This window comes from Lactuca serriola, chromosome 2 (genome assembly GCF_051521515.1).
Source record: "Lactuca serriola cultivar US96UC23 chromosome 2, Lser_US96UC23_V15, whole genome shotgun sequence".
Taxonomy (NCBI): Eukaryota; Viridiplantae; Streptophyta; class Magnoliopsida; order Asterales; family Asteraceae; genus Lactuca; species Lactuca serriola.
Window position 1 is genome coordinate 42,742,106 of NC_136409.1, and position 13,919 is coordinate 42,756,024.

General features: G+C 32.8%; 2 protein-coding genes across 3 annotated transcripts; one reads left to right on the forward strand and one right to left on the reverse strand.

Annotated features, from left to right (window-relative positions):
• Window positions 1–2,149, reverse strand: LOC145086197 (PPR superfamily protein). Its single transcript, XM_079023943.1, has one exon. It carries the CDS (start codon window positions 1,964–1,966, stop codon window positions 158–160), a length of 1,809 nt encoding a protein of 602 aa, XP_078880069.1. The 5' UTR covers window positions 1,967–2,149; the 3' UTR covers window positions 1–157.
• Window positions 2,150–3,736: 1,587 nt separating this feature from the next.
• LOC145086198 (uncharacterized) lies at window positions 3,737–7,931 on the forward strand. Of its 2 annotated transcripts, XM_079023944.1 has the most exons (15): window positions 3,737–3,861; window positions 3,987–4,035; window positions 4,645–4,767; window positions 5,192–5,251; window positions 5,618–6,076; window positions 6,165–6,245; window positions 6,321–6,439; window positions 6,520–6,621; window positions 6,728–6,844; window positions 6,921–6,986; window positions 7,108–7,174; window positions 7,257–7,310; window positions 7,407–7,493; window positions 7,580–7,627; window positions 7,731–7,931. In XM_079023944.1, the coding sequence occupies exons 2-15, from the start codon at window positions 4,021–4,023 to the stop codon at window positions 7,845–7,847; spliced, it is 1,515 nt and encodes a 504-aa protein (XP_078880070.1). In that variant the 5' UTR covers window positions 3,737–3,861; window positions 3,987–4,020; the 3' UTR covers window positions 7,848–7,931. The 2 variants fall into 2 exon arrangements, with proteins under 2 accessions (XP_078880070.1, XP_078880071.1); XM_079023945.1 differs by lacking the exon at window positions 4,645–4,767 and having other exon boundaries at window positions 3,739–3,861.
• Window positions 7,932–13,919: the final 5,988 nt, after the last annotated feature.

Sequence of the window (13,919 nt, forward strand, 5' to 3'; positions counted from 1 at the left end):
AACCCAAGAAAAATTGTAAATAAATATATTTCCTAGTTTTTAAGTACATAAAAAACTATGTTACTAGTATAATACAACTTTCATACCATTCCATAATGGAATAACAAAAACCAATCAACATAAAAGAAATCACATTCCTTTAAACTTTCTTCAACTTTCAAGTTTCAACCCTACTAAAACCACAACTTTTCTTTAACCCCCTCAACTTTATATCCCTCCAAACACCTTCCACATTCAACCATTTACCAAATTCAGCATAAATCATACTCAACAACACATAATTAGCAGCATCATCACTTTCCAATTCTATAAACCAACTCAACATATTTTCAGCAACATCTAATCTTCCATGAATCCTACAATTTGAAACCAAAGAACTCATTATTTTCACACTCGGTTTCATACCCATTTTTCTCATCACCTCACTAGCCTTTTCCACCTTTCCTGATCTTCCAAGAAGATCAATATAACAAGCATAATGCTCCAAATTTATCAACTTTCCATCATTTTTCACTTCTGAAAAAATTCTATCTCCTTCTTCAACTAAACCAGAGTGATTACAAGCCGATAAAACAGAAACCAATGTGATGGAATCATGTTCTATTCCCTTTTCTTTCATTTCTTTAAAGATTTCCAAAGCTTTTTCACCATATCCATGGATGCCATACGCGTTTATGATCACACTCCATGAAACATGATCTGGGGTTGGTGTTTCTTGAAAAACTTTTAATGAATCTTTAAGGGACCCGCATTTTGAGTACATGTTGATTAGGGAATTTGTAATGGAGATGTTGGAATTGAAACCGGTTTTGATTATGTATCCATGGATTCTGATTCCGGAGGTTATTGATGGAATGTTAGTACAGGCGTTGAGTATTCCCAATAGGGTTATGGAATTAGGATGGAATTTTTCTTTTTGCATTTTGTTGAAAAGTGATATTGAGTTTTTGGCAGTTTGTTTATGATGAGAGTAGGCTGAGATGATGGAAGTCCAAAGTATTAAATCTCTTTGTGTTGACTTTTCAAAGATTAGGTCAATGAGAGGTAATGAAGAAGTGTGAGATGAATAGAGGTGAATTAGAGATGATGAAATACGGATATCTGAATGGAATCCATGGCGAAAAGCATACCCATGAATGCTTTTAATGGTGTTTAAGTTTAACTCAACAGAAATGTGTAGAATTGAAATTAGTGTCACGATGTTAGGTTTAATTCCTTTGATTTGCATTTTTCGAAAAGAGTCAATTGCCATGTTGGAATCATGGATTCCAACGTAGCCCTGAATCATGGAAGTCCAGGAGACTTCGTTTTTGTCCTCCATTGAATCAAAAACATGAAAAGCCATTCTTGATTTACCTGATCTCCAATACAAGTCTAGTAGAGCTGTTGATAGGAACACAGAGTTTTCAAATCTCTCATCAACAATGGAAAGAGCATGGATCATTTTACCTGATTTTGTACATTGACGCTGAACACAAACAGAAAGAATACTAGCAATCAGCTCTGGTTTTGCTACAAATCCACATTCGTACATTTTCTTAAACATCTGCAAAGATTCGAGGCAATTCCCGTTTTGAGTGTAGCAGTTTATCATGGAGTTCCAGGAGATAGAGTCTCTTTGAGGCATTTCGTCGAACAGTTTACGTGCAGATTTGATGTCGTGGTTTTTAGCGTAAAAAGAGATGATTGAATTTGAAATGACCGATTCTGAATCGAATCCCAGTTTGAGGGAGTGAGAATGAAGCTGAAGACCAAAGCCATGGTGGGTTTGGGAGAGCGAACAGGCTTTTATAACTGAAGGAATAATGGGCGTGAATGTGTTTACATGGAGATGCAGTTGGTTTTTGTAGAGATGAAGAGCTTCAACATGTAGTCCTTGCAAGATCAAATCTTTGATCTTTCTGATAAGTTTCGTATCTTGTTGTGAAGTTGAAATGGTGGAGAATCTTCTAACAAGAATATTCATCGTTTGAAAGAAATCCAATGCAACATTTTCTACCGATACTTTTAGCTCATTCAAATACAAACGAAGAGTTGAGCCTTTGGTCTGAACTTATTTTCTGCAGGGTTCTTTGGGGATTTTCATGCGAACTCATGAATCACCATAAATGTTAAAAAATGGTAAGATATCCCACAATTAATTGTAAAACACGACTAAATTTATTTTTGTATAAAATAATTTAAAACAAATTCTTTCCGATCAAAATTTTGTATATACCCATTCTAAAAAATTAAAATATCATATTTGTCTAACTTAATATCTAAATATCATATTTATCATTTTTAATTCTTTAAAATATCGGATTTGCTCATTTTTTTTTTTGATATTTTATACTCATTTTTCATAATTTAAAATTATTAAAATTAAAAAATAAAATAAATGGATCATATTACCCTTCCCTTCTAAATTACTTCATCTTCAACATCCTGCTATTCTAAACGTATGCCTTCTTTCTTATCCTCTGGCCATAACATCATTTATGTTAGCTCTTGTCTTTAATTTTGTGCTTCTTCAAATTAAAAAAAAAAGGAAGAGATTTTGATTATCATATTGTTTTTTATTTCGTTTTTCCTCGTAAGTAAAAGAAAGGATTAAATTCTACCAATCACAATACATGTTTTGTTCGTGGCAATGGATAGATAATCGACTGTTTCATATAAATTATTGTGAGTATGCAAGTCAAAGTTTGACGAGTGTTTCATGTGTTTATATTCTAAAAAAATGAAACCTCTTACATTATTTCATTTTGGAGGGTAAAGCTGAAGAGTTCGTACCATTTAGAAGTTATGACAGATTAAAAAGATAAGGGTAATATGGTCTATTTAGTTTTTCTTTTTATTTCAATGATCTAAAACTATAGAAAAAGATTAGAAATATATTAAAAAAAATTAGATTTGGGCAAATATGATATTATAAAATATTAAGAAGGACAACTATTATATTTAGATATTAGGTTGGGAAATATAATATTTTAATATTTAATAATGACATATACGAAATTCTCCTTGATAAAATTACTTAACATATATCATCAATAATAAAAGTGGAGACATTTATATTATTTTCTCTAATATTGTTTTCTTTTCTTTTCTCTCAAATTAAACATTATTGTAGTTACATTTTCTTTTCTTGGTAACCAATATACTTGATTCAATCTAACAAGAAGTGAAATTTAGTGTAATCAACTTAACAAATTGTGTTCAAGGTGGGATTTTAGGGTTTATGAAGTCCATCAATTACAAGTGTGAGGTCTCATATAAAACATAAACGAACATAACGAACAACATACATATATGTTCACGAATATAATTGAATGGACAAGATTATTGTTCATGTTCATTCGTTTAACTAAACGAAAATAATTTGTATTCATGTTCGTTCATTTATTAAATAAACGAATTTCCTGCTAAATGATTTACGAACAATTTGTTGAACGTTTAGTTTATTTACAGTCTTTTACAACTGGTCGGAAAAAATGGATTTCTTGTGTTATAGCCTTATGGGTTGAAAAGGATGAAAGTGACCACGATTAAAGATAAAATATTGATGTAATATACTACCAAAGATTGTAAGAGAAAACATAAAACCAAAAATAATGACTAAATTTTGTCCATTGGTGTATAAGCTAAGGACTAATTCTGTAAGTTTCTCAAACTTTGCCGCTGCAACGAACATGTAAAAAAAAGTATTTATAGACCAATACAATCGAGACTCGAGAGATTGCAGACACGATGACAGATTTCACACATTTGCACCCTCTATTTGTTCCCTTAAATTCTCCTTCCAAATCGGCAGATTCTTCGCTCTTCCTCTCTGTCTTTTAGGGTTCGTACAATTTCTACTCAATCCAATGTACTACGGTGGGTTTTTTTCCCAAATTTCTGATCGATTTCATACTTCATTAATTTCTTTCACTTCTGTTTTCACTCCCTTTTAGGGAATTTCATGTTCGAATGATTGAACTGGTATTAATATCATAACACAGGTGAAAAGGATCATATTGATTTCAATGAAAGACAATGGCGTCAAGATTTGTAAGCACCATCTCTCTCTCTCTATCTCGATTCCTACATGCACAAACTGATAATTATGTTAATTTTATGAATTTTGAATTTCAATCACCAAAAAATTATTTGCCTAATTTTATTGACGTTGATAATCTACTGTATGTTTCTCATATACATATGGTTCACATAGAAATTGAAGGTTTTGAAGATTCGTCCTATGAAAAACAAGAATCTTTCACTTTTGAGGCTAAAATCTAAATAAGGCTAATCTTAATCCTTTGATAATTGATCCGATATTTATTTTTGGGAGAAACTTGATAATTACTTGCATTACACATCCTATAATCATGTTGGCGATAAAGTTTTTATCAGAAACGGATAAGAATTTTGTTCTTAACATTTGAAGGATCAACAACCAAAAATTTCAATACTGAAAGGAAAACTAAAATCAATGAGAATCCATAAGTGAAATCTCAAGCTCAAGGCTTTATTTTGTGTGACATTGTGAGGGGCGTTTAGGGTTTAGGGTTCAAGTTCATACCATTTTCAAAATATGATGCATTAAGGGTGTCATCTTCTTGATACTTATTGAAACTTTCTGAATAAACAATACTAAAATGATTTTTATTATCTTAGGTGTCATGGCTGAAAAGTCCAAGAAACACAGGAGCATTATATAGCTTCTTTCTACCAGCTGCTTTTCTACTATGCCTAGCCTTATTACTTAGTACTATATTTGTTGGTAAAGATAATACAGAGGTATTCATGTTATTTAAATTTTTTACTGTTTAAGAAGATAAGAAGGATATTCATATCTTTTACGCATACAAAAAATTGAGAGAAAGTCTTTGTCCCACTTGGGTAGGACCAAAAATTATCAAATTTTGTTGTGCACACCTCAGTCCTGGTCCCGGTCCCATACAGTATAAGATTGTCATGTTTTGTTTTGTCCTGTCCTGTTAACTGCTTTGAATAGAATTTGTACCTTGTTCCGTGTCACCTACATTGATGTTAAGTTATCACACAAATAATCGGAAAGTTGGAAGGGAAATTTATGAAACTTGATTTTTTAAGTTTTATGTTATGAAATTGAAATATTTTTCCTTCGTTTCTATCATTGATGTTGGAATACTTGTCTTGAGATTTGTTGTATATATTAATAAAGCTGGGTGTTTCTATGTAGAGATCGGTTAAATCGGGCATAGACTTTATAAGAGGCTCAAGATATCCAAAAACAAGTGAGGTTTGTTTTTCCTTCATATTTAAGTATTTAGCCATTTGTCTCTGAATCACAAGATACGTAGTAATGCAAACACTAATGCTCAATGTACAACTTTTCAATGCACAATTCCATATTTAAGATTCCTTGCATACATGTACATCTAAAATGTAACTTCTAATACTAGTTTACATTTTGTATTACTGAAGTCGTTTTTTTTTTTTTTTCTGCTTGTATGTAATTTAATTTTATATATTTCTTTCCATTATAAATTGTTTGTCTTATAGTTGATTATTATCATAGTATATAAAGTTATTATTATTATTTATTATATATTTTTTTAAATTAATACTATTTTCTTTTAATATAAGCGTTTCTGTATAACCACAGGTACATCCACAACCACCAAAGGTGCGACCAAACCTATCTCCACAACCGCAACCACCGCCACCTGTGCAACCACCAGAGCAACAACCGCCGCCGTCTCCACAATCACAGCCGCCTCCGTCTCCACAACAGCCGCTGCCGGCTCCACAATCCCAGCAACCGCCACCACCAGAGCAACCGCCGCCTCCGTCTCCACAACCACAGCCACCGCCACCACCACCACCAGAGCAACAGCCGCCATCACCAGAACTGCAACCGGAAACGGAAACGGAAACACAAGTGCCGCCATCACAATCACCATCACCGGAACCACAACCGCAGCCACAAAGACGAACACAGCCATCACCATCACCACCACCGCCGCCGCACCACAAATGGCCTCCTGGAAAAGCGGCGTTACCTAAAGGACTTGTCGCCAATACTTCTGACCTACAAATGCAACCCCTATGGGGACGACGTAAGGTAATTCAATCTTTTTCCCAAAATTAAAATCATCAAATATAATTAAATTAATAAATAAATGTAAATAAATACCTATCCTTATCAACAGAAAGTAAATTCTTCAACAAGCTTATTTACTGCTGCCGTTGGTATAAAACAAAAGGAAACAGTAGATAAGATGGTTACCAAGGTAAAAATTTCTCTCTTCCTTCCTTTCTTTTAAATTTTTTTTTTAATAATCTCTTTCTTCTATATTTTATTGCAGTTTTTATCAAGTAATTTCAGTGTCATGCTTTTCCATTATGATGGTGTTGTTGATGCATGGAACGATTTACATTGGTCCGATAATGTCATACATGTATCCGCAATTAATCAAACAAAATGGTAAAAACCCTAAATCCTCCATCCATACATCCATCCATACATTCATACATTCATACATACATACATACATACATACACAGGTGGTTTGCCAAGCGGTTTTTACATCCAGATATCGTGACCAAATACAATTATATTTTTCTATGGGATGAAGATCTTGGAATTGACAATTTTGACCCTGGCCGGTATGTATTAAAAAAAAATTGAATTTTTTTTTTTGTGTATTAAAAATTGCTATAATTATGTGAGAAAATGTGATTGAATATTGTTTTAGTATTTTGATATTCACAGTTATGTGTCAATTGTGAGAGATGAAGGGCTTGAAATTTCACAACCAGCACTTGATACAAAGAAATCAGAGGTGCATCATGCGATTACTTCACGATGGAAAAACTCAACACTTCACAGGTTATCTAATCTTCTCTCTTTAAATAATTATTACAGGGGCAATTTTGTAAATAACTAGTTTTTGTTGGTTGTTTAGGAGGGTTAAAACTGGTGGCAACAAAAATGGATGCGATTGGACTAGTCAATACCCTCCTTGCACAGGGTAAATAAAATAAAACTCCACATTGGATATAGATATAATATTTCTATAAAAGGAAATATTGCTATAAATAGAAACATAGAGATAGAGATAGATTATGTTATGTGATGATGTTTTATTGAAGGTGGATAGAGTTAATGGCTCCGGTTTTCTCTAGAGCTGCATGGAGATGTATGTGGTATATGATTCAGGTAAACTATAAGGGCATTTACGTCTTTTCCCTTTGTCTTAATTTTTTACACTAAAATAATTTGATTGGTTTATATTTGTTAGAATGACTTGAACCATGCATGGGGACTTGATCTTATGTTTGGTTATTGTGCACAAGTAATTAAACACCTTTTTATCTTTTTTATTTTTGTTTTATTTTTGTTTTATTTTTTAGGGCATTTTGTTGATGACGTCAGCATTTTTTATTTGTAGGGAGATAGAACTAAAAATGTCGGGGTTGTGGATGCTGAATACATAGTTCACTTTGGTTTCCCAACTATCGGGGAAAGTCAAAGCAAGGTCAAATTTAGTCATCATTTTTTATTTTATAAAAATTTCTTAAGATTTTATATTTGTATTCCCTAAAGTTTTTATTAATAATACAGTTGCTGGAAAACCCTTGTAATTCTTCTGTTACGAATGCTAGAATAGAAGTAAGTTATTTATTTATTTATTATTATTATCAGTATAAGTAGAATTACTATATCGATAAAATAAATATCCAATCATGTAATCCCAACATATTTATTTATTTAGGTGAGAAAGCATTCACATAATGAATACAAGGTATTCAAAAGAAGATGGCAAGCAGCTGTTAAAGAGGATAAAGAATGGGTTGATCCTTATCCCGAATCTTGGAATTATAGCATATAAATTATGTAAAAAATTTATGATCATGATCATTATTTATGTAGCGTGTTTCTTTTGTATATCATGTATCCTAATCAATTTTGATTATTGAAATGCGTATTATTTGGAAAAAAAAAAAAAACTTGTTAATCGTAATACTTGTTTTCTGAATTGTGATTTCTACTTGCATTTTAACTATGCAACGAAATAGACTTACAAATTTACAAATAATGTGTTAACTTTTTACCAATTTCACTACAAGGTTTCATGGGTTTCGATACCATGGTTGTATCATGTCAACTTAGTAGGGTTCTTGACAACTACACATTATTAAGGGGTTCGGTACTAACATTTATTTCCATTCGGTTCCTACTTGAAATAAATTATTTTAATTGATATAGAAGCGTTATAAGACGTTGAAACACTAGTTTTGAAATCTTATGTCATAATAATCGTTAAAACATTTGAAAGATTTGAATGTTTTCTTCACATTTACTCCTTAAAACACTTCATATTAGGGTTGAAATAAGAGAGATTACTTTTATCTTTTGGATATTCTATGGATTAACTAATGAGGCTTAAACCCAAAACAAGATTTCTTGCGTATGCCCAAGATCCAAGCTAAAACTCCATTCGTTGCTCTCAATATTAAAATTAATGAGCCCAATGACTCAAGCCCATGCTTGAAAATTTGGTACTAATAACCAATATCAACAAAAAATTTAACACGAAAATGCTTAATTGCTAAATCCTAAATGTACAATGGAAACAATCAATTACCTTAAAATTTATTCGTTTGTAAGTCTTCTTCAAATGTGTTGATTCCATTTATTGAATCCACATTTGGAGATGTAAATTAATTACTAGTTGGTGCTGGGAATTCTTAATTGCTTAAAACAATTTACAAGCTATTACATCCAATAAAAACAATAAACAATTAAAAAAAACAAATTACCAATAGAGTGGATCCAATTGAATTTAATAAATTAACCAACAATCAACTCTAATAGGTTTTTATGAAATATATTATTGTCATTGAAGATATTTGATATACAAACTTTGTTTAAAACTATGAACAACTCCATGAGTATCCATACGAGCAAACACAAGATAACAATAATTTTTAGTTCTTCAATTAATAAATCAATAAAATTTCCTTCATTTTGTTCTTGATAAAATCGACAAACAAATATCACTGGGTTAGCTTAGCGGTATCAGGAGTTGACGGAAAAGATGTCTCTCTACCAAAAGTTGAGGGTTCAAGTCTTGCTGGAGACAATTAATGGGTTTATTAGTTTACAACAAAAATGCTTAATGTGGAAAAAAAAAGCTAAACAATTAAGAAGAGGGCACATGCAACATAAAAGGATCTATGTCTTTCACTTTGAATGCAACATACTTTGAATAATAAGACTAACATAAACCCTAACAGTTTCAAAATTAAGAAACAAGGTTAAGAGTTTACATACCTTTGATTTGTTGTATCAACAAATCACTTCAATCATTCATATGAAGAGCTTGGAAAGCTAGCACCAAAAGGTTGATGTCTCTAATGGCTCACACCAAAACCCTAGAACTAGAAGACAATTGAGGAGAGAGGATGAGAGGTATAAATTTTGTTCATATACTCTTTGGAAAGATTATCCACAAAATTTGATGACTAATAGGTCTTATTTATAGTTTAGGCAACTTAAGAAAAAAACAATATTTGAATAATTAAATAATAGATTTAATAACATTTTAAATCATTTCCTTATTAACATCCATGAGGCTTCTGAAAATCCTAGAAGAGCTCCAAAAACCGTCCACCTTAGGATGGTTCTAGAATTGTCTTTTTTGTTCAATTATTGAACAATTACAATTTATCTCTCGTACATTTAATTACTTCTAATTAATCCTGAATTAATTCAAGATTGATAATTAATCAATTCTAATTGATATCATATTAATTTATCAATCATATAAATTAGCAAATCAATTATTTAACAAATGTTCTCATATTGATTTATTAATCACATAATAAATTAACAAACCAACTGTCTTTTTCAAATTAATATATTAATCATATAATATATTAATAATTTTTTCCCCATAATTTCCAATTATTTTATTAATCATATAATAATCTAATAAATCATTCTCTCCCTACGAATGTCATTCTAATCAAGTCCTAGTTATGAAGGTAACTCCAAAAGGACTTTACTTCCAATTACAAGAATATACAATGTTGGTTATGAGCTTAGACACCTTAATCCAATAGTCTCCCACTTGGATAAATCTATAAATACAATTGCAAATATAACTTTGAACCAAACAACAAAGTGCACTTTCCAAGCCACTGTCGAACTTTGATTCAAATCAAGCGTTGGCTCATAGATAAGTGGTCAGCTATTCATTCGTTCTATAAGATATCGTATGAATAGAGTCATGGATTAAATGATCAACTTCATGTTAATTTATTTTGTTTACCGATTTACTAATTTGTGATCAATTTAGACTAAAAAATCGAACACATCAATTTAGTCTGGACGAGGCGTATGGTTTTCACAATCAACTCAAATCATCGAAGGGACCAAAGATATCGCTTTTTCTGATAAGGAAAAATGAACGAATAAAATTTGACTATATAACTGCAACCTTTACTTACCAAATCATACATGACACTATGTTTTATAACATCATGTTATTGATGCGTTTTTGCAATACCATTGCACAACTGACTTGTAAATTACAGCTTATATATCTGTAACACCTCAAATTTCAAGACAAATATTTCATTTTTAATTCTCCAAATATTACTCATAAATTCAATTCATCACATAAATTGTAAGTTATTATCAAAACAATATTAGAGTATCCCAAAATCCTCAAATCTTCATAAGCCGGCGAATGTGTACAATCATGCATCCATCTTCCCGGAATCTACAAAACTACCTGAAACACATTTAAATCAACATTGTAAGCACGAAGCTTAGTGAGTTCCCCAAAATACCACATACACAAATAATTAGCCTCTCATGGCTATATCTCGATAAGGACCCTCCGGTCATGTGTCTCAGTGAAGACCCTCCGGTCTCACGTCTCGGTATGGACCCTCCAGTCATGTGTCTCAGTAAAGACCCTCCGGTCTCACGTCTCGGTATGGTCCCTCCGATCATAACTCAATATATGCATAGAATAATATAACAACATAAGTCACAAAGACAAAATGCATAATAACACATATTTCAGTATTAGCAGATAAGACTCTCCGGTCACACATAAATTACCACACAAGTAAGTATATTGAGAAGAATCACTTGAATCGACGAACCCTGAAACACTACGACACGATCCCTTTTCTGCACTGCTCATACCCACGAATCCACTAGTACCATAATCATATAAAATGTTAATTAATAACCCAAAACCCTCAAGTTTGACCTAAGGTCAAACTTAGTCAAAAGTCAATGGTCAATAGAAGTCAAAGTCAACAAGTCAACTTCAGGCTGAGTACGCCTAGCGTATTCAGCTCGTACGCATGGCGTACTCACCATCCAGAATCGGGACCCCATACGATGCGCGTACTCAAAGGTACGCCCGACGTACTTAGTTAAAAGGCACTTTTCCATAAGTGCTTAATCTCTTAATTCCTTTCATCCACCACTCAGATCTAGCCTCACAACATCATTCTAAGTCATAAAGTTTCCACCTTTATGACTTTCCAGGTCTAGAAAAGGTCCAAAAGCCAAAACCTTAACTTATTGCTCCATTAAGACATCATGACACTTTCATGGAAGGTATAGAAGGATCAAGATCACATTTTTATGGATCCTAAAAGCTCCATAATGGATAAAGTTTCCAACTTTATCCATTATAATGGTCCAAACCACCAAGATCTAGCCTTTAAGCATCAAATGGGACCAAAAGTGCCTCTTTTTCAACTTAATCCATTAAGTCCAAGTCTCAAACCTTTAGATCTGAATTACGATCATGTTTAGATGGATAAAGTTTCCAATTTTATCCATAACATTGTCACAAACTTTAAAGATCTAAACTTTATGCACTAAAATGACCAAAAGCTCATAACACCCAAAAGTAGCTAGATCTAACAAATGCATCATCAAGATTTAAACTTTATACCTCTAGAAGATAGATCAGGGTGAAAAAAGTCCAGATATACAAGCTCCAAAGCAACCAAGACTTCTCCAAGAAGTTCCTTCTTCTCCAAGGTGCATCATGCATACTCCAAAGCACTAAAAAACACATTCTTTTAGCTCACAAGGCTCAACTAGGGTTAGGATTTCATGGAAGGGGTGTTGGAGGGGTGGAGGCTGAGAATGGAGTGGGTTTGGGGGATTTAAGGAACTTAAATAGAGCTCAAACCACGAAAATAGGGTTTGGGCACTGATTGCGTACGCCCAACGTACTCCTGGTAGGCCCAGCGTAATTAGGATTCTATTAGTACGCCCAACGTACACCTTTTTGTACGCCCAGAACCACCCAAACTTCAAACGGTCATAAATTCTTCGTTCTAACTCTGATTTTGATGTTCTTTATATCCACAGAAAGGTAACGACACTTCTATCAACTTTATTTTTCCTGAAACCCACTCGAATTCATATTCAAAATTCATCAAAGGCCAGAACCAACGCCTTTACCGATACCCTTGGGCTCTAAAGCACAAACCAAACTCTTTTAATCAGATAACCAACCTTACCCACATCCAAAAGGGTCTAAACCTTTATTCTTAAAAGCCTAAAAACCTTCTCATACCCGAATTACGGCCCACGAGCCTTAAATCACAGAACGATCTGAAACGGGATGTTACAATATATCTGTTTAAAGAATTTAAGTTATTGTCATCTTAGAATTACTCGTGATTAAATCCATGAAGTAATCTCTACACGTGAGTTTATCAAATACTTAAAATCCCTATTTATAAGTACTCATGAATAACGAAACAACTTGTATGCAATGTCTAATCCCTATGGAGAATCTACAATCGATTCATGACAGTCTTAATTCACTACTTACTTCCAATAGTATGAGCGACTGTGGAATTTTGAATAATATCTAAATTACTTAGGGAAGTAAAACATGCAATTTAAAACACAATAATAAATTAATTAACTATGATATCATACCCATTGAATATAAATAAATCTCTATTATTTAATCACAATAACAATTACAGATTTATTCATTATAAAATGTTTCGAGTAATCAATTAACAGCTTGAATTAAATAACATTAGTCATGTCATGTTACGAACATGCATATTATGCCTCTCGATGGTCCTACCTTTGTGAATAGATCGACTAGATATTACTCTAATGATGCTCATTTCATAATTCCAAAATTTTATCGCTATCTAAGATGTAGTGGAATTTGTTCTTTACATGCATTATCCTTCTGAGATGTTGAGGTTCTAAAGTCACAAATACTAAACCTTAGATATTATAGAATGTTCCACCAGAACTTGTTTGTAACGCCCTGTTCCGAATCAATTCCTAATTCGAGGCTGTGGCCCGAAGAGCGGTCATCATAAGGATTAGGGCCTTTAAAAAGGTAAGATTTAGGCCCATTTGGATATGGGTAATGTAGATATGTGACCCAATAGTTCAGTTTGCACTTTGGAGTCAAAGGGTAAAACGAGAAGGTAGTGTTTTAGACTTCTTTTATGAATTATGGATTTTAGTTCGATGTGTTTTAAGTCAAAAGTAATTATATATGGTTGTAGAGCTCCTCAATACCTTTACGTGGATATAAATAATGTCGAAAACGGAGTTAGAACGAAGAAGTTTATGACCGTTTGAAGTTTGGGTGGTTTTGGGCCAAGCTGAGTATGTTGGGCGTACAAAAAGGTGTACGACGAGCGTACTAAGAGAATCCTGATTACGTTGGGCGTACCAGGAGCACGATGGGCGTACGCAATCAGTGCCCAAACCCTATTTTCGTGGTTTGAGCTCTATTTAAGCTCCTTAAATCCCCCAAACCCACTCCATTTTTAGCCTTCACCCCTCCAACACCCCTTTCATGAAACCTTAACCTTATGTAACACCGTAAATTTTCAAACAAATTTTTCATTTTTTAAAATCACATAATTCTCATAAC

Coding starts and splice junctions, on each gene's coding strand:
- LOC145086197 (XM_079023943.1), bottom strand. CDS start 1,966: ATGAATATTCTTGTTAGAAGATTCTCCACCATTTCAACTTCACAACAA.
- LOC145086198 (XM_079023944.1), top strand. Junction 6,440..6,519: donor GCAATTAATCAAACAAAATG/GTAAAAACCCTA, acceptor ATACATACACAG/GTGGTTTGCCAAGCGGTTTT. Junction 6,622..6,727: donor GACAATTTTGACCCTGGCCG/GTATGTATTAAA, acceptor TGATATTCACAG/TTATGTGTCAATTGTGAGAG.